Below are 21616 nucleotides of genomic sequence, written 5' to 3'. Positions count from 1 at the left end.
AACACTTGACATAGCTGAATCTCACAAAGGTGATAACGAGCAAAGGAAGCCAGAGGCCCATAATGCATATGCTGTGATCCCACTTATTTAAAGATAGAAAATAGGCAAAATGAATCTTTAGGATTTGAATTCAGGAAAATGGTTGTCTATCTGCCTTCTTCTGATATAACCATTATTAATAGGTTAATATGTCTCCCCTTGACACTTTAAAAATTTTTTAAATACTGTAAATATTTGGAAATCAGCCAAATTAAAGCGACTTTAATAACAAAGGGAGATGTTTTGACTGTTTTCTTTTTAAATATTTAATTATGAAAATTTCCAAACACACGTGTAAGTAGAGAGGATACCAGGATGAACTTGGATTCGCTCATCACCCAGATCTGACGGTCATGGATATTCACCCTTATTAGCCTCAGCTACATTCTCCAGTGCTGAAATGTTTTCAAGCAAGCCCCAGGCTTCTGACATTTCATCCCCAGATATTTCATTAAGGCTCAACTACTTGAGGGCATTTTCTTAGATGACTGCAATCCTATAACCACACTGACAAGGGTAATGGCCTCCAGGTTACTATCATCCAATACCCAGAACATACATGTTTTCCTCTGATTGTCCCCATGTGTCTTTTTCAGCTGGCTTTTGCAACCATTTCTGAAAAACCAGGAGGCTGATATTTTTTTTTTTTCTTGACTTTGATAGATGAACTTTTCTGTATGTTATTTTTATATCTCATCAAAGGCATCTAGTAAAGAATGGGGAGAAAATATAAAGCAAACACAAAAACCATCTGTGGCTCATCATAGCTTGTTAAAGACCCTTTGTGATAGGCAGAATTCTAAAGTGACCCCACGATGACCCCAGCTCCTGCTGATGCAATCAAACTCTAATTCGGGTGCTGATGTGAAGGGGCTGTGAAGATGTAATTAAGATCTCGGGCCTTAACACACAGAGATGATTCGGATTCGGCAGGTGGGCCCCATCGAATCACTTGCGTCCTTAAAAGTAGAGAAGTTTCTCCAGCTGGGCAGAGAGCTGGAGAAGAGAAAACAGAAGAGGCAGGAGGAGAGGACAGAGGGATTCAAAGCATGAGGTCTCGGCCCCATGCGGCTGGCTTTGAAGACAGGGAGTGAGGGAAGCAGGTAGAAGCTGAGAACAACTGGTCCACAGCCAGCGAGGAAACAGGTATGAGTTCTCCCGCCCCACGGGGCTGAATTCTGCCAACCGTCTGGGTGAGCTTGGAAAATGGATTCTCCCCCCAGAAAGGCCTAGGACCCTCCTACACTTGCACGTTTGCCTCTGAGACTTGGAGCAGAGCGTGAGCCAGACCCATAGCGCTTCTGACCTCCAGAACTGCGAGGTACTGGACGTGTGTTGTTTTAAGCCACAAAGTTATGCTAACTCGTTACAGCAGCCACAGGAAACGAATCTAGGCTTCAAACTCCTTCACCGGGCCTGTGGGTCCTCCTAACCCGGCTCATCCTGCTCTTGCAAATCTGTTTCCCACTGTGTGGCCTCCAATCCCCAGATATGTGAGCCGGGGGTTTTTCCCCGTGCCATCCCCCGCCCCCCGTTACCCCCCATCCCCCCGCACCTCCTACCCCCAGCCTTCCACCTGAAGCCCTTTCATGTCTCCCTGCAGCTCTTGGTGGCACCCGCTTTTCTCATGTCCATCTTTTCTCACTCCCAGGCTGGGCATCTCTTTCGCCTACTACGGGGTCATCCTGGCCAGCACCGAGCTGCTGGAGCGGGACCTGGTCTGTGGTTCGAGGTCCGAGTCCGAGGCGGTGGTGAGCGTGGGGGTCTCAGAGGAGAGCCAGAGCCCCTGTTACTGCCACATGTTTGCCCCCTCCGACTACCGGACCATGATTATCAGCACCGTTGGTGAAATTGCCCGTAAGTGTCTCTACGTCTCGAGCCTCTCTCTGTTTTGGGTCCGGGACAGGCACCTCAGCCCGAGGGGAGAAGTGTGACCCTCCGTACACGCGGCTCCTGCCTGGCAGAACTGGGCATGATTCTGGGTCGTGGGATCCCGCTGACAGCCGCCCGCCCGTGTGGTTCAGGGTGGGGAGAAGTCTGGAAGAGCCGAGCTTTGAGTTACGAAATCCTGTCCATTTTAAGATGTATTTGTTTCTTCACATTTAAAAAATATATTTTTTAATTAATTTCAGAGAAGGGAGAGAGAGAAACATCAGTGATGAGAGAGAATCACTGATTGGCCGCCTCTTGCACACCACACACAGGGCAGATGAGCCCAAACCTGGCCATGTGCCCGGACTGGGAATCGATCCGTGACCTCCTGGTTCATAGGTCGACGCTCAACCACTAACCACGCCGGCCAGGCTTTCTTCACATTTTAACCTCTCTGAAATTGGGATGCATCTGACAATGGCGTGTTAGATTTTAATTTGCAGTACTGTTTCTGTCTTAGTAGACATAAAATAATGGTAATAACGGTACTTAGATTTCAATGACACCTTGAATTTGATGAAAAACCGTATACCTTTAAAATATAGGCCTAGCAAGTAGGCAATTTACAGCACACCTACATGGTAAGCACCCTGGACATGAACAAATCCTTGATACACCCCAGTGCTTGTCATTCTTGGACCCACGTGGGGAAAGTATGTCGAAGGCTGATGACAGTGTGAGGGCCTCGGCTGGAACACGCACACGATTTGTGAAGCTGCTTCTTCCTGAAATGAGGAGGAGAACCCATGCCACCCGACCAAGGTTCCAGAAATAGCCTTTGTCATTTGCTTTCTAGTGAATCCTCTGAACATCCTGGGCATTAATTTCCTGGGCAGACGGCTGAGCCTGTCTATCACCATGGGCTGCACAGCTTTATTCTTCCTTCTCCTCAACATTTGCACTTCAAGGTATTTTCTCTCTGGTTGCTTCAAAGTAATTGAGTTTTGTGCAGTGGTTTTAAGATGGGATCTTCTAACCCAGTGGTTGGCAAACCGCAGCTCGCGAGCCACACGCGGCTCTTTGGCCCCTTCAGCGTGGCTCTTCCACAAAATACCAGCTCTTCCACAAAATACTGACTTCTGCGCATGGGCCACGAAGTTTCAATCGCACTGTACGTGCATGCCCACATGTGGTATTTTGTGGAAGAGCCATACTCAAGGGGCCAAAGAGCCGCATGTGGCTCGTGAGCCACAGTTTGCCGACCACGGTTCTAACCCATGGTGTTCATTGGGAGGTCAGGGTCAAGTCTCTTTTCACTCACCAACATATTTAGGATCCTGGAGAAATGGGACTCTCGTTGTTAACAAATTATCCTGACTGTAAGTCAAGATAGTTTAGTCGTATATAACATAACATAAAACAACACATACCTGTGGTGTGAAAATTCATTTAATTTGCCGCCCCAGAGTGGCCTCAGTTACAATATAAACCACTTATTCTGCAAACTATCTTCACCATTTTGGGGGAGTGGGGCCAGGCTAGAATGGCACACTTCGGGGAGTGGAGAGATCAGGGAGCAGGATTGAAGGTTCAAGTCGGGCATCTGCTTTAGGACCCCTCATCGGGCAGCTGGTCATTTGTGGGTGGGCAAGGGCATCTGTAACACACTTGGCCGGGGCCATGGAAGACACTGCACGTTGCCTTTGGTAACCTTTCTCTTGCTTCCTGTTCCCTAGTGCTGGGCTCATCGGCTTCCTCTTTATGCTGAGGGCTTTGGTGGCTGCCAACTTCAACACCATCTACATTTACACCGCTGAGGTCAGTTTGGGGAAGGGTTGGTTTCTTCAGGGGGTGTAAGCTGAGCTACTGAGAAAGGATGTCCATCCATAGAGAACGCATCCCTGGCTTCTGTTGACTTTTGATGATTTTCTAAAAACATCCCATTACAATGATGCCAGAAGGTTGATTTGATAGGGAGTTTCCCCTGTCCCCTGAGTCTAGTGCAAGCCAGTGTCTGAGAAGAAAGATAGGACCTCCTCCCTCTCCCTAGACAGCATTCATATAAGACACAACCCCCTGACCTAGCAGCATGCTTTCAGAGAATAGGGCCCCAGCTGCATGTTGCTGTTAAAATGTAGACCTCCCGATTTCCCTCTCGTTTTGAAATTGGGATGTATTTTTCACCTTTGTTCCTTTGAAAGGTCACACCCCCTTCATCTGTCATTTGCTGCTTGTAGCTTACATTGAAATTCAATAGTAATATAGTCTTTCTGAATTTACTGAATTGATACATCTACTGTATGCAAGGCCCTGCCTGAGGGAGCTAGAGGCTCCTCTCATTAACCCTCACTTTAAAGAGCTAATATCCCTAGAAACGAGCAGTTTCTGGGGAGGAAACAGTACTGTACTGGTTTTGTCCTTCAGTGAGCTGGAGAAAGAAGTGCTGTCGGGACTGGTAAACCGCCTTTGTCGCCATTCCTGGAAATGTGAAGGCTGTTCCGATTACAGACCTGACGTGTCAGACATGAGAGCCACAGGGAAATATTCTCCCCGCCCAGATAAACATAGGAAATGATGAGATATTTGGCATATACAGACACTTCGTCAGTTCCATTAACAACATCTTCTAAAATGATTTTGTGAATTTAGAATCAGTGTGTAATATGCTCTGCTTCTAAAGCTATAGTTGCAATGTTCAGTTTAACATTTTGGAATGTTTTTTTTTTTCCTGATACTTATTTTAAAAATCATCTATTATTCTATCTCCAAGAATTGTCAAAATCTGAACAAAAGACTTTATTAATATTATATAGAGAGAAAAACATCACCATGTATCCAAATCCGTTATTTTCAGGTCCAGTCGGCAGTCTCATTTTCTAGAAAAAGCAAGCAAGCTCCCCTGGGACGCATCCCGCCCCCCCCCCCCTCCGCCCCCCGCCTTCTCCTATAAATGTAGCAGTGGCTGCTGAGGCAGGAACACATTTCGCTTTTGCACTTGACAGGTGGTGGCTAACAAGACACGGCCGAGTAAAAGGACTGCGTGCTTTGTTTTAATGAAATGAAAAAAACTGTTTTTTGAGTGTTGTATGAGAGAAAATTCTCCAGAGTTTTTAAAAACCACTCTTTTAAATATTCTCCCTGTAATCTCATTTGTTACATAACATTTGCTTTCTTATTCAACTTTTGCCCATTCCTATAAGAATTCTGAATTAATGAAGTACAGTTTAATGAGGTTTTACTATAAAGGTAAGAAAGTTAAAGGAAGTAAAGTAGATTACGTCATAAGATTTTGCAGTGAGAACATAGTGAGGGTGTAGCATGTATTTAGCACTGTCTCTTTTTTAAATATGTTTTTATTGATTTTAGAGAGAGGAGAGGGAGGGAGGGAAAGAGGGAAGGAAGAGGCCTGGACTAACTGGTGCTCTGTGCCCTCTCTCCAGGTCTACCCCACCACCATGCGTGCTTTGGGGATGGGGACCAGCGGCTCTCTGTGTCGCATTGGAGCAATGGTGGCACCATTTATATCCCAGGTACACCCACGAGTCTCTGCAGGAGGGTGGGCCTAAGGCAGGTGGGTGAAGGGGGACCGGGTCCCTTTGGGGTAAGGGTGTAACCAGGATTTCTGTTTACTCGGGGAGTTTTCTTGAGATGCCGTTGTTCACTGTTGGGTGAATTTGGATAGGGAAGGAAGCTACATACTGCCCAAGCTCCCATCAGTCCCACGCAGGTGTTGCATTGCGAGCAGGGTTTGGGTTTTGTTGGTGCTGTTGGGGGAGGATGCCGAAGAAATGGGTGACACTAGGGGCTTGTGCAGTTGGATGACAATGGGCTCCACCCGGGGTGCAATTGAACAACAGAGCCGAGGTGCCGGGAGGTGGCCCTGGGCACGGGAGGTCCAGTGCTCAGGCAAATCAGACACAGGCTGGGCCAAATCCAGGGCTGACTTGGACCCGTGGATGGGATTGTTTTGGGAGGGAAACAGGCAGATCTGGCGACCTGCGTGGGCCTGGTGCCTCAGAGGGCGAGGTGGCTGGTCTCCCTCTGCCCATGCTCTTTTGGCCACAAGAAATGGGAATCCACCTGAGCTGCCTCAACAGAAAAACGCAGGAGTGAGGCTGGGCCCTGGAGGGCCTGCTGCAGGCAGGGGGCAGACAGGAACCCAGGCCCTGCCTCCTCTGGCCTGTCTGGGGCCGTGGTGGCTCCTCAGGCTTTACACCGTCTCCCTGGAAACCAGTGTGCTGGGCTGCCTGTGTGTGTGGCCCCACAAATCCAAAGCACGTGTCCTTCCATCCAGCCTCCAGAAGACAGTGATGCCTCTCTGCATCCCTAGAAAGGGCCTCTCATTGGCCAGGTCTGGCTAACTGTTCATCCTTAAGCTAAATCATCACTGAAATCATATAGCCTCTCAGGATTCAAAGAAAGCTGGATTCACAGAGTCTCTTTGTTAGGAGTCAGGGTTTCTTCACTTAAGAACCTATTGTGGTGATTCATTCGACAAGCTGTTTTTGGAGGAACCCTCCACAACTTCCAGATGCCTTCATACAGTTTGCCAGTTAGACCACCACAAAGGACTCAATTATAGAATAGAACGGAATTTTATCTCAGTTCCACATTCAATCAGCACTTCCTGCACACTTACCCTATGCCTGGCATCCATTCTAGTTCTACTTATTTGTTAACATCACGTGGTAATCCGGTTGCCGTCACATTGCAGCTTGAAATTAGCATGGTGGTAGTGGAGACCGAAGAATGAAGAGTTGACAACTTGTAAAGGGAAAGAGCATTTCACGTAGGATGGCAGCTGATACAGAGACCCAGAGATGGGACAGATATTGGTTGTTCCAGGAATAGGGACTGGCTTTGGTGAGCAAAGTGGAGAGACGTGCAGGGGAGATTGTCCCTTGCAGATGTGTTGAGGACTTTGGATTTTTTCCCTCAGGAGTAATGGGAAATAATTTAAGGGTTTTAAGTGGGTGAAGGACACAATCAGTTTTGCATTTTATTTTTTAAAAATATATTTTATTGATTTTTACAGAGAGGAAGGGAGAGGGATAGAGAGTTAGAAACACCGATGAGAGAGAAACATCGACCAGCTGCCTCCTGCACACCCCCTACTGGGGATGTGCCCACAACCAAGGTACATGCCCTTGACCGGAATCGAACCTGGGACCTTTCAGTCTGCAGGCCCACTCTCTATCCACTGAGCCAAACCTGTTAGGGCCAGTTTTGCATTTTAAAAGAATGCTCTGGTTGCTTATATAGATAGTGATTTGGGGGATGGGCGGCAAATAGACAGGGGTGGAACAAGCTTAAAATAAGACTCTTAATTTCACATCGCCATGTACTATTCACATGAAAAGGGAGATTTCAGAATTCTAGTAAAACCCTCTCTCTTATAGGGTAACGATATAGGAAAAGACTATATAAAAATTTTAAATTTCTGCACAGAAAAACATTTACCATAGATAAGGATGAAAGACAAACCTTGATCTTTCAAGGGTCTCAAAAAACCTCTAATTGAATCGTCACAGCCGAGCTATGATTTTCTTGTCTTATCAAATACCTTTTCTCCAAAAGCATGAAAACCCAGTCCGTCAATGCAGAAGATGGTTCACAGAGCTTCACAAGTTAATGGGAAGGAATGACAACATTCAGTTTCTATTTCCATAAATAGCATAAATTTATTGAGGAACTGTACAGTGATAAACCTGGGAACTAGTTAAAGTGGTTAGGACAACTTTTGATCAGTAAAAAGTGCTGTCATAGGGAAAAGAGTCCAGTGTGAACTGAATTCAACTTTGATGTGTCCAGAGGTGACTGGTGTTTTGAAGAGAGGATGGGGAACTAGGATGGCAGGATCCGTAGAGTCAGGGAGGTGAGAAATTGCAGAAAGCAGGAAGGGAGCTTGGTCCAGCGAGACCCAGACAGGAGCCGAGCATTCATGTGTCCCTGGAACAGACAGCAAATTCTTGTGGCAGCCTGAGTCATCTCCAGTAGGCACTTTAAGGGGGGCTAGAGTTATCCTAGGGATGTGGCCTTGAACTGTTAGGAACTATGTTAGTGTTTATTCAAGTCTTTATAGACCAAGGTTGAGGCCTAGGTGAGAAGAGGCTCAGAGGAGCCTGGCTAGTGTTAGGTCGCCAAAGGGGGAACGCATGAGGCCAGAATGGTGAGGGATCACGAATTTATTTGATCATACGCACGCCAGGTGGCTGAACCTGGATAGCTCCAGCACCCAGTGACGGGAGCCAGCGGTTTTTAAAGGACTTTTGGCGGGCTTTTTCTGGGTGGGGAATTCTCTGTGCAGGTCTGAAGGGGAGAGATAATGGAATGTGGTCTCAGCAAGTAAAGTATAGCCTCAGCAAAAGGGAATGTCCATAGTGAAATGCCCTGGGAAGTCAGTTCCTGGGGGGAGGGGTATCAATTCAATTGCTCGATCAAACCTAACAGCTAGGAGTCTTTGTCAATGTCAAGTGTGGTTTATAAATATGTTTGTGTTTATTGTATTTTCCGTGACTTAAGAGATTTCCAAAGGCAATTTTTTCTACCATGCTGAAAACAAAACTAAAATGAAAATTTCACTACCTAATATTTTACTAGAGATAACAAATACAAATATTTTAATGAAGCTCTTTCAATATATTTAAGTACTAGTGCCCCTGTGCACGGATTCGTGCACATTGAAAGGGAATTAATAAGAAGGTGGCCAGCAGGGCAGGACTGGGTGAGACAGGCTGGACACGCCCTGGAGCCAATCTCCCACAGTCCTTCCTGAAGTGGTGCTGGGGCTCGAAGGGTGTCTGCAGTGTGAGCGGGGTCCCTCTGGCCAGTGGGGTCCCTCAGCCTGGCCTGCAGGGATCAGGCTGAAACCGGCTCTCCAACATCCCCTGAGGGGTCTTGGATTGCAAGAGGGAGGTTCTCGGGTGATGCATCCCGGAATCAGGCTCCCTCCTCTCTGGTTCTGGGGTGTGTCACCCGAGAACCTTCGCTGTCAAGTCACGGCAGCTCCTGTGTTGAGCATCTGCCCCCTGGTGGTCAATGTGAGTCATAGCTACCAGTCAGAGTATCTGCCCCCGATGGTCATTGTGCATCATAACTACTGGTCAGACTGTTGCTTAGCCTTTTATATATATAGGTATGTGTATATATATATGCATATATATTTACCCAAATTTGATCATAGTTCATTAGTTCATATACTCTTTTAATTGAGATATAATTGACATTATATGACGTTATATTAGTTTCAGGTATACAATATAATGATTTGATATATATGTATTAACAGAATAATCACCTCAGTAAGTCTAGTTAACATCCATCACCACTCATTTTTCTTTTCTTGTGATGAGAATTTTAAGATTATCTTAGCAACTTTCAAGTATAGAATACTATATTGCTAACTATACTCATCATGCTGTATGTTATAGCCCCAGGATTTGTTTATTTTATAACTGGAAGTTTGTATCTTTTCACACGCCCCCTTACCCACTTTGCCGCCTTCCTCAAACTCCCCACCTCCAGCACCTCTTGTAACCCTCAGTTTGTTCTCCGTATTTGAGTCTGTTTCTATTTCTCTCCTATGCAATTTGATGTGGGTTTTTCTCTTGTGCCTGATGTATAGGAGGTATTCAGCTAGCTTTGGGGTTTTTTCCAGAGGAAACTGTTGCATGTGTGACTGTAGGTTCAGTGTGTCAGAGGAGTAGGGGAGTTCTGAACCTTCATATACTTTCTATAGTTTGCTTTTTGCACTGAAAAATACATTGTAGACAATTTTTCATGTCAAGAAATATTAAAAAAATGCCTTTTAAAAGTTACCTTTCAATTCCTTTATCTGTTCCATTTTGAATATCTCTAGACTATTTCAGATACTTTTTTATTATAAACAGCAGTAGTGAGCATCCTTGTGCTTACTTTTTTTATGTTTTCATATATATATTGATTTCAGAGATGAAGAGAGAGATAGATAGAAACATCCTTTCCTGGGAATCAAGCCCAAAATCCAGGCATGTGTCCTGACCGGGAATTGAACTGGTGACCTCCTGGTTCATGTGTTGACACTCAAACACTGAGCTACATTGGCTGGGCCTTGGGCCTTACATTTTTTTTTAAATATATTTTATTGATTTTTTACAGAGAGGAAGGGAGAGAGATAGAGAGTTAGAAACATCGATGAGAGAGAAACATCGATCAGCTGCCTCCTGCACATCTCCTACTGGGGAGGTGCCTGCAACCCAGGTACATGCCCTTGACCGGAATCGAACCTGGGACCTTTGAGTCCGCAGGCGTACGCTCTATCCAATGAGCCAAACCGGTTTCGGCTGGGCCTTACATTTTTATCTAGCTATGCGGTTATCTCCTTTGGATAAATTCCTAGAAATTGGATTGGTAGGTCAAAGAGTCCGTTCATTTTCCATTTTGGTATATTGTGCTAAAATTCCCTTTAGGAAAGTTGTACCAATGCCTAAGAGCCCCACTATTTCACATACTTGCCAACTGGTTTTGCTAGTCTTTTTATCTTTGCCAATCTCACTGTCCATAAATGGTATCTCTTTGTTATTATAATTAGTATTTCTTTGATAAGGAATGAACCTGAATTGTTCTTTTCATATTTTAATTGGGTGTTTCATGTTTTTTTAGCTTGCCCATTCAGGTCCTTGCCTGTTTTTCAATTCAGTTTTTAAAACACTAACCTGTAAGAGTCCTTCATATACATAAAGGATTTTAACTATTTTTCTGTCATGTTGCAAATATTAACCCCTCCCAACTTTCCAATTTCTTTCATTCTTGTCTATGTTCTCCTTTCTTTAGGTATTTATACGTTTAGACTTATCAATACTTTTCTCCACAGTTTCTGGGTTCTATGATAAGGATTATGAAAATCCACATCTGTCTCTTCTAGTCCAGGGGTTCTCAACCTGTGGGTCACGACCCCTTTGGCAGTCGAACGACCCTTTCACAGGGGTTGCCTCAGACCATCCTGCATATCAGATATTTACATTACAATTCATAACAGTAGCAACACGACAGTTATGAAGTAGCAACGAAAATAATTTTGTGGTTGGGTCACAACATGAGGAACTGTATTTAAAGGGCCAGAAGGTTGAGAACCACTGTGGGGAGAGGACTAAAGGTTAAACTTATTGAAGCATAACGTCCATGTAAAATGCTTCATAATCATAAGCGACAACTTAATCCATTTTCACAAAGTGAGTGAATCCCAGAAATCCTTGACATGCCTTCTTCTAGGCCATTGAAGTATTTATTCATCAAAGGGTGAAGTCTCGTTCAGGAAACAGCTCTCTGATTTTCCAAATGGCAGGCCAGTTGTCCCTACACTATTTATTGAATAACCTAGTTTTTACTCTGCAATAGAAATGTCTGTTTGCTCATATTCCCACAATTCCTTGGTCTATATTTAGTCTCACTATTTCAGTCCATGGATCTGTCTGGCATTGTCACTGTCATATGATATTGTTGAATGAAATTTATACTACAGTATCAAAACTGGCTGCAAAAGCACCACCTCATTGCTCTTCTCAGATATACTTTAGAATCATTGTTACATTCTGCCTCCCTTGTCTGCCCAAAACCTATTAAGATTTTAATTATGTATATATTTTTAAAAATATATTTTTATTGGTTTCAGAGAGGAAGGGAGAGGGAGAGTTAGAAACATCAATGATGGAAGAGAATCTTTGGTCGGCTGCCTCCTGCACACCCCACACTGGGGATCGAACCCACAACCTAGGCATGTGCACTGACTGGGATTTGGATTGCGACCTCCTGGTTCATAGGTTGACACTCAACTACTGAGCCACACCAGCCGGGCCCTATTAAGATTTTAATTGTTAGCTTGTTAAATGTATCAGTTAATGTATTAAAAATGGACTTCTTTTTAGTGTTGTCTTTCTAAGATTATGGTTTGTGTTTCCATTTGTTTGGTGTTCCTTCTACAACCCTTGCTGAGATTTTATTGTTTTCTTAAAATAGATCCTGCATGTCTTGTTTATTCTTAGGCATTTCATGGTTTTTCATTGTTATTATGAATAGATTTTTTTCATTATAATTTCTAGTCTAACATTCTAACAAGTAATTTGTATTTAGAGAGGCTATTGAGTTTTTTTTGTCTATTGATTTTTAAAAAGCCAGCTCATTCTGGATGGTTTTTCATTTGAGTTGAGTTTTTCAGATTTATAATTGTATCCTGTGATTTTATTTCTCCATGTTGAATCCTTCTACTTGGCATTTTAATGCGCTTAAGGTTTCATAGCTTACAAAATGTAAACTCAACCCTGTTAACTATCTCTTTCCAGCCAAATTACCTAAGAGGGTTCCTTCTCTTCACTGTTCTCATTTCCTTCCCCCCACTCGCACTGCCACCTCCGCAGCCTGGCTGCAGCCATCCCTACTCTACCACAATGAATCTTGGCAGGGTCTCTGAGAGACCTCCACATCTCTAAATCCAAACATTGTTTTAATCCCCCCTCTCATGTGACCTCTCCCTCACTTTAGGGACTGATGGCCATGCCTTTGTTCTCTAGCCCCTTCCCATGCCAACCATCGCCTTACCCTCTGGTGGTTTTCTTCCTATGTCTTCGGCTATTCCTTCTCTATCTCTTTGTAGTATATTATCCTCTACTCTAATTTTTGAGGATTCTTATTACTCAACATTAGACCCTCATCTTTTCATATTTTACTCTCCACTTAGATGATTTCACCTGTTTTTATTTTAATTATCAACTATGTGCTCATGACTCCCAAATTTCTCTCTCTAGACTAGGCCTTTCTTCTGACCTGCAGTTTCATACATCCAGTCACCTCTTCAACACTTCCATTTGAATGTCTCAAAATCATCTTACATTTGGCATGTCCAAAATTCAATCATGACATTTCTCCCCAAACCCACAGTTTCCAACCTGGAGTTGTCCTCTATTCCCTTCTCTTTTATCATCATATTCAATCCTCAGACCATGTGGCTTAACATCCCAATAGATGCTGGATCATCACCTTATCTACTTTTCCACCACCAGCATCACTCTGATTGAAACCACCACCTGTCATTGGGCTGCTACTAGCGTCCTGACTGGTCTCCTTCTGTGTGCTCTTCCTCTCATTCAACTCATTTTCTTTACTGCATCCATGTAGCTCTTCTGTTATTCTTGTGCTTATAACCCTTTATCGTATTGCTCCTTCTCTTCCTCATAGACAAAGACCAAAATCCTCAACATGATTTATAGGGCTCTACCATTGAGAGGCTATTGAGCCCCCATCTGGTACTCTTCCCTGCTGTTTACTTAGCTATAAACAATCTGGTTCTTGTAGTTTATTAAAACCACCACAAATTTTTCCCCTCCCTGGGGTTTTCTCAATTGCTGGTACTGGAAACCCTTATCCCTTCCTACTCCATCTCCACCCCCCCCCCCCCCCAGTTAGCTATGATTCATTCCCTGCTTAAGAAAGCCCTCCCTCTTGCTCTAAACGAAGTTTGGTCTCCCTGTTAAGAGCTCTTTTAGCACTTTGAGATTTTCCTTCATGTTGCTTATCAGATTGTAGTTGCCTATTTATCAGACTAAAATCTATCTCTCCCAATAGACTTTAGGCCCCATGGGGACAGGGATGTGTGCATATTTTGCTAATTTCTTTACTCCTAGCTCATTCTCCAGGACCTGGCATATATAGTGGGTACTCAGAACGTTTTGTGAGTGATGTTTCTAACTGGCCACTTTGTATAAAGAAAATGAATTTATTTTTCCTATTAATTTTGTATCCAACTATTTTATTGAAATATCAGGGATCAGTTTGGGTCCTCAGAGAAGCAGATGCCACCATGGACTTACATATGCAAGAGATTTACTGGGAAGTACCTGGAAGGGGGAATGGGAAGGAGCACGAGTGGGCAAGGAGAGCCTTCAGGTCATGCTGCAGGTGTGACAGCAGAGGACTCATTTAGCCAGTGTTTTCCTCTTTCAGAGAAGCACTGAGTTTTATGTGCCCGCATTTTATTTATAAATGTTGAATCAATGCACATAGATGACATGGTGGCTGGGGGTTTTTTGTTTTTGTTGTGTGTGTGTGTGTGTGTGTGTGTTATCTTTCCTAGGTTCTCATTGTCATCCAGGTTTCATAAAAAAGAAATAAACGTTTCTTCTTTCCCTGGACTCTGTTCCTTAGAAATTTGGAAGAAATGGCACTTTTGAGGCTGTACTTGTTAGTCACTTTTTTGGGGTTGTTTCTGTTGGTTTTATATCTGGGAGTAAATGTCAGGAAACATTTTTGTTGAATATCTAATTATTCAAATTTATAAGCAAAGATCTGGGGGTAGTATTTTTATGGCTGTCTTCATCCTCTGTATTAGTGATTATTTCTTTCACATTCTTAATCCCATGCTTTTAGGATTTTTTCACTTTAAAAATTGTTATTTTTTAAAAAAATGTGTTTTTATTTATTTCAAAGAGGGAGAGGGAGATGGAGATAGAAATATCAATGATGAGAAAGAATCATTGATTAGCTGCCTCCTGCATGCCCCCTACTGGGGATGCTAGCCCACAATCCAGACCTGTGTCCTGCCTGGGAATTGAACTGTGACCTCATGGTTCAATATACCAGGGGTAGGTCGCTGCTCAACCTTTGAGCCAAATCGGTGGGCTATGATTTTTCACTTTCATAATTAGCTTTATTTTTTTCTAAAATAGCTCTTGGATCAATTTATCAAGTCTGCCTATTTCTGTTTTTAATTTATTCATTTAGGCTTTTGTTTTTATGAATTCTTTTACACTAATTTCATAGGTTTATTAGCTTTTTATTTTACTTCTTGGGTCAAAAGTACAGTTCAGTGTTTATTAACAAGGTTTACAATCATTTGGGGATTTTTTTCTAAATATAAAAATATGTTTGTTGTAAAATTTCAAATACAGAAATGTAGAACCAAGAAAGGAAAAATTCCTTGTAATTTGATCACCAAAGATAACAACTGTCTCTCTTAATAGTTTGGGGTATATTCTTCCAAATGCTTTTCTAGGCATATATTTTTCTCTCTTTTGGTGTGCCTGTGCACCAGTAGTAGTATTTGTATACATGTAAATGTGCATATGTATTGTTTATATTTGCGGTGTATGTATTATATACACACAGATGTATGTATAAGTGTAGATATACTTTTTACTTAGTTACATACATGTTTCAGGTCTCCGAGGGAGCAGGACAGACCTCTCACAGATCTGAAATGGCCTGAGGGCAAGGAGAGCAGATTGCCTGGGGTTTCTATTTTGGTTAGATGGAGAGTTCCCATGCTAGGGCAGGGGCTTGTGTAATTCAAATCTCCTGCCAGTGCCATAGGAAGGAGCACTCAGGCTTTTTGTAAGTTTGTCCAGAAGCTGGAGAACAAGGGAAAGTGAGGAGGGTGAAGCTTAAGGCTGTCAGTAGCCATCAAATCGATTGTTTACATCTTTATGCTGTGTTTCTACATGTATGTGAGTGTGTATGTAGACAGGCCCATGTATAACACCTACCCATACATCTATCAACCTCTCTCTCTCTCTCTCTCTCTCTCTCTCTCTCTCTCTCTCTCTCCCTCTCTCTCTCTCTCTCTCTCTCTCTCTCTCTCTCTCTCTCTACATATATATGTATATATACACATACATATACATATATATATACATATACATGCATATATATGTGTGTATATATATATGTATATATAGTATTGCAACTGCCTTTCCTCATTGTTTCATGTTAGTACATGTAGATCAACCTCATTCTTTTAATTAGGTGCATAGATCTCCACTGTGTGGATGTCACATAGTCAGCTATTAACCTTGTTTATGAGTAAGTTGCTTCTGTGTTATTTCTCTATGGTTTTACAATGGGACAACGAACATCATGCACCCTACATTTTTGCACATGTGCAACTGTATTAAGTCATTCAACACATAGCCATTGAGCTCCTTTATGCTCTAGATACTGTACAAGTGAAGGTTCCAGATTCTTTGAAATTACACTATATGGTAAATGAACATGGGACAGCTTATTAATATGTCAAATATGAGTAATGCTACGTGCTATGCAAACATATAATACAGGGAAAGGAGACAGTGATGAGGGTGGTCTGCTAATACAGGGTGGTGGGGAGGGCCTCTACAATAGGACACAGACATGAGAATGACTGGGATATTTCTGAAGGAAAAGCAGAATTTTTAGAAAAGCTCTACTGGGTAATTTTTAGGTCAAAGGGTGTACATATTTTAAATTGTGATGATCTTGTCGAATTTCATTTTTAAAAAATTTATGTATTTCATGATATTAACCATTCTTAAACAAGCATCCCTATTCCATCCATCATCACCAAAAGGGATAGTGCAGGCGCGGTTGCCAAGTGGTAAGGCATCGGTCTCGCAAAAGGGATAGTAACCTTTCCTTTTAAGCCTTATTAATATGGTACAAAATACATTGTGTCATCTTAATCTATAATTTGTTCATTTTTAGTAAGGCTGAGCACCTTTTATTATCCATTTGTATTTTTTTGGTAAATTGTTTAATATGATTTGCAATTTTTCCACAGGCTATTAGCCATTTATTACTATAATGCAGATATTTATTGTTTGCGGTTTACTTTTTGATCTTTGTATTTTTTTGGGATGCAAAATTTAAAATATTTTTTTACCAACTATTTTCATTTGAGTTAATTTTTTGTGTCATGCTTAATGGCCTTCATCACTTGCTTATCCATATTTCTAAAACACTGAAAGTCAATTTATGCTTAAGGCCTGAAATTAGGATCCAGCTTTAAAAAGCAACAAAACACTGCCTAGCATAGCTGGTTGTTCCCAGGCCATTAATCATCCTTGTGTTTTGGCTCATCTCAGTTGACTTACTATTATAATAAACCAAATTTCCATAGGCTCTTGGATCTATTCTAGCATCAATCACACTGCTAATGTCTGAAACCTTGTTTAATGCCTCTTAGGCTAAAACCCTCCCTCAGACTCTCTTATATCCCAGAAATGTTTACACATTTTTTCTTTCAAATTAATTACAGAAACAATTTTTCCCCAAAATTGATTTTTAAAAATCCTAGTGGGATTTTGATTGAAAATCCATTAGCGTTAATTACTTTGTTTTTTAAAAAATATGTTATTTATTTATTTATTTATTTATTTTTAGAGATAGTGGAAGAGAGAGTGATAGAGAGATAGAAACATCCATGATGAGAGAGGAACATCATTGATTGGCTGCCTCCTGCACACCCTCCACAGGGGATGAGCCTGCAACCTGGGCATGTGCCCTGACTGGGAATCGAACCAGTGGCCTCTTGGTTCCTGGCTTGATGCTCAACTGCTGAGCTATACCAGCCGGGCAGTGTTAGATTACTTTTGGTGAGAATTATGTTATAAAATAAAAAAATACTGTTTATCCAAGAATTAGATTTATTCAAATGTTCATGCCCTTAAGAGTTATAATTTTCATGTCATACATTTTTTTTAAAATATATTTTGATTTTTTTACTGCGAGGAAGGGAGATAGTTAGAAACATCAATGTGAGAGAAACATTGATCAGCTGCCTCCTGCACACACTTACTGGGGATGTGCGGGCAACCAAGGTACATGCCCTTGACCAGAATCGAACTTGGGACCTTTCAGTCCACAGGCCGATGCTATATCCACTGAGCCAAACCAGTTAGGCCTATTTCTTAAATTTATTCCTAAGTATTTTTTGTTCCCTTTAGCTGTGTCCCACAAACTTAATATTGTTGTATTTTCATCACATTCAGTGTATTTTTTATTTTTATTTTTGAGACTTCCTTGACCCACAGTTTAAACGTTTTTGGAAGTTTTCCTGTTATCTTTATTTGTAGCTTAATACCATTTTAGTCAGAGGACCCATTCTATAATTTTAATTCTTTAAAATCTCTTGAGGTTTATTTTATGGCCCAGCATATGGTCTGTCTTGGTGCGTGCTCCACGGGCTAGAAAAGAATGTATCTTCTGCTGTTGCTGTGTGTTCTATTCCAATCAAATTCTGGTAGCTGAAGTGTCATCTTGTGTTTTTGTTTGTTTTTTATATCCCTGCTTATTTTGCATTAGTTTTATCAAATGCTGAGAGAAAGGCACTGAAGCCTCCAACTGCATGTGGATTTATCTTTTTCTCCTTTCAGTTTTTACTAGATGCATTTAAAAAATATATATATATATTTATTGATTTCAGAGAGGAAGGGAGAGGGAGAGATAGAAACATCAATGATGAGAGTATCATGGATCAGCTGTGTCCTGCATGGCCCCCACTAGGGATTGAACCCACAACCCGAGCGTGTGCCCTTGATCAGAATTGAGCCCAGGACTTTCCAGTCCAGAGTCCATTGTTCTATCCACTGAGTCAAAGCAGCTAGGATTGGGCATGTGCTCTTGACCAGAATCAAACCCGAGACCCGTCAGTCCACAGGCCAATGCTATATCCACTGAGCCAAACCAGCTAGGGGTACTGGGCTACTGGATGCATTTTGAGGCTGTTTCGTGTATAAATCTTTAGGATTGTTGTCTTGTTGGACTGAAACTTTTATTAGGTAACTAGAGGCCTGGTGCACAAAAATTTGTGCACTCGTGGGGGTCCCTCAGCCCGGCCTGTGCCCTCTCGCAGTCTGGGACCCCTTGGGGGATGACCACCTGCTGGCTTAGGCCCGCTCCCTGGGGGGATTGGGCCTAAGCTGGCAGTCAGACATCCCTCTGGCAGCCCGGGAGCCCTTGGGAGATGTCCACTTGCCAGCGGGGAGCAGGCCTAAGCTGCAGTTGGACATCCTTAGCGCTGCTGAGGAGGCGGGAGAGGCTCCCACCACCACCACTGTACTGGCAGCTGTCAGCCTGGCTTGTGGCTGAGCAGAGCTCCCCCTGTGGGAGCACACTGACCACCAGGGGGCAGCTCCTGCATTGAGCATCTGCCCCCTGGTGGTCAGTGTGTGTCATAGTGACCAGTCATTCCACTGTTAGGGTCAATTTGCATATTACCCTTTTATTATATAGGAGTGCCTGGCCAGCCTGGGTGAGGGGCTGATAGCTGTTTGCAGGCTGGCCACAGCCCCTTCAGGGTGCGGGGTCCCCCTGGGGTGCCTGGCAAGCCTGGGTGAGGGGCTGATGGCTATTTGCAGGCTGGCCACAGCCCCTTCAGGGTGAGGGTCCTGCTGGGGTGCCTGGCCAGTCTGGGTGAGGGGCTAAGGGCCGTTTTCAGGCTGGCTAAGCCCCCCAGTGGGGACCCTCACCCAATGAGGGTGTGGCCAGCCTGGGTGAGGGGCTGATGGCTGTTTTCAGGCTGGCCACAACCCCCAGCCACCCAAGCTCCCAGTGGAGGCTGGCTGGAAACAGGTATCTGGGATTTATTTGTCTTCTATAATTGAAACTTTGTTGCCATGAGTGGAGGCCACAGCCGGCTCAGGGCAGGCAGGAAGCTTGGCTTCCTCCATAGCCTGGACAACCAAGCCTCCTGCTTGCTCCAGCTCTGTGGCTGCCGGCTGCCATCTTGGTTGGTTTAATTTGCATATAATCTCTCTGATTGGCTGGTGGGCATGGCTTAGAGCATAGCAAATGTATGGTCAATTAGCATCTTTGTCCTTTATTAGTGTAGATGTCCTCTTTGTCACTGGTCTGAGCTGACTTTTAGAAGTAGAGATTAGCAGGTCTTTCTTTTTGATCCAGTGAATTTGGAGTGGGGGCCGAAACCTGCATTATAACAAACTTCCCAGATGATTTTTTTAAAGCAGGTATTACTCAGAATTCTTACTTGCAGACAATAGAAATTGACTCTGGTTAACTTAGAAAGGAACTCATTGGGAGACTATCCAGTAGCATCCACTGGACTGCTCAAGTCCTGCCAGAAGCAGAGCCTTGTGGCCCTCAAGGGAAACCAAGAAGACAAAGCAGTTGTTGTCCCTGATCCCAGCTGGTTGAGCAGTTTATGAGCTAAACTCAACGGACCCATCAGGGTGTCACACCACCTAGGACTTTGAATCTGGTGCAAAGGATATGAGGTGGGAGAGTTTAAAGTTCATTTTGTGGGTATACGAATTTTGATGTCCAATAATAAAAGGGACAGCAGTGGTAGAATTTAGACACATGCCTAACTATCATATGGTTTGGTCATGATTCAGGCTGCCCAGTCTCTTGGTTTCTGCATCTTTTCCTTTTTCTGAGCCCAGTTTCCCTGCCTTATAGATGGGGATACACACACACACACTTATACAACTCCTATTTTGGAAAAATTGTATGTACTTTATTTTGGGAAATAAAAATCAGCAATGATACCTAGGCCAACTACAAAATATTGAGGCTAATATCATCGGTTCTATCACATGCCAAATGTGATTATTTACTGTTCTAGAAGGCCACAGGCCTATGCAAAGGACAGGTTCTCAAACTGCGTATCTCGGGAGGACATCAGTGGTGATAAGAGCATTATGCTATGTGCCAGGAGTCTGTATGTGACTTTGGACAAGGGGTCACTGAGCTCTGACTCTAGGCTCATCAGTAATGCAGTGAGGTTGGACTAGAACAGATAGTTTCTAGGCCTCTCCAAATTGCAATTTTCTGTGACACCAGAGCCTTGCTGCTCCTGTGGCTTCAGGTCATTTTTGTGAGAGTAGTTGACAACTGCCAGGTGCCTGGCTGTTTGCTAACTTGGGGGCACAGTCCTGCAGAAACTGACATATGAGATGGAGTGTATGAACCTGCTTGCCATGACTAGGGTGAGGATCCAGGCCAAAGGATGTATGTAGAGTGACAGAAATCCATTCTTACTGTGGGAAAATGGTCACCATATGGTTTTGTCACACATGCAGTGAAGCATAATGGACAAGATACATTATGTTTTCAGAGAGACCCTGAGATTATCTTATCTTTCTTCTAAAACAAACAAAAAAACTTTCTCCTGGTTCATCCTGTCAGAATTGGAGAGGGAAAATGGATGTTTGGCAGAGGGGGTCAGGAGTTAAGCAAGCTGCATTGGTATGCGAGAGGGGGCGGAATCCTGGTTTGCTCTGGAAATCCCTGAGCAAACTTAGACTTGTCTCTGCCTGAGAGTGGGTGCAGAGGCAAGTCTAAGCTGGCCAATGCATATTACCCGTCACAGTTCATGGAGGAATCCCACAAAAGCACAACACAGAGAACGGCTATAAAGGATCTTCATTTATATGTTTGGTGAATCCCCTTTGACGTAAGTATCAGTTTAGAAATGACTGGGGCACAATAAATTCATTCTTTGTGACTTGCAGGTTCTGATGAGCGCATCGTTGTTGGGGGCCCTGTGTCTTTTCTCATCCGTCTGTGTTGTGTGTGCCATTTCAGCATTTACTCTCCCCATTGAGACCAAAGGTCGGGCCCTACAGGTAAGTGATGCAGGGACCTAAAAACCCTCAATCCCCTTTTAGAACAAAGAAAATGAACTTGGAGTATGAAAATCCTTTTAAGCAGACATGATTATTCATGGGCTAACACTGATATTTGTTTAGTGTGTCCAGTAGAAAAACTGGGTATCCATTTTCCCCACGTGTAACGTTGAGCAGCACTAGTTTAACTGTATCCACCTCAAACCTGCTTTTGGTAAAAGTTATAGCTTGATCCAGGGACCATGGCGAATGATAGTTGTTGAGGCCTCAGCATTCTACCCTTCCCACTTTTCCACCTGGATGTAAGCGCCGCTGCAGAACTGAAGGCGGCCCAAGGA

The 21616-nt window shown here is 43.2% G+C and overlaps 1 protein-coding gene across 1 annotated transcript in view; it reads left to right on the top strand.

Annotated features, from left to right (window-relative positions):
• Positions 1–21299, top strand: part of SVOPL (SVOP like) — a gene marked incomplete at its 3' end in the record, with an annotated part of 42627 nt that extends 21328 nt beyond the window's left edge. Inside the window, exons 10-14 of the mRNA XM_081102650.1 lie at positions 1691–1896; positions 2768–2879; positions 3648–3729; positions 5352–5441; positions 21165–21299. Of these exons, the coding sequence (XP_080958776.1) occupies positions 1691–1896; positions 2768–2879; positions 3648–3729; positions 5352–5441; positions 21165–21299 (625 nt within the window). The remainder of the gene's footprint in view (positions 1–1690; positions 1897–2767; positions 2880–3647; positions 3730–5351; positions 5442–21164) is intronic.
• Positions 21300–21616: the final 317 nt, after the last annotated feature.

Source organism: Myotis nattereri, assembly GCF_964212035.1.
Source record: "Myotis nattereri genome assembly, chromosome: 11".
NCBI classification, from domain to species: Eukaryota; Metazoa; Chordata; class Mammalia; order Chiroptera; family Vespertilionidae; genus Myotis; species Myotis nattereri.
Note: the sequence above shows the minus strand (reverse complement) of the source record. Positions and strands in the feature narration are given on the sequence as shown.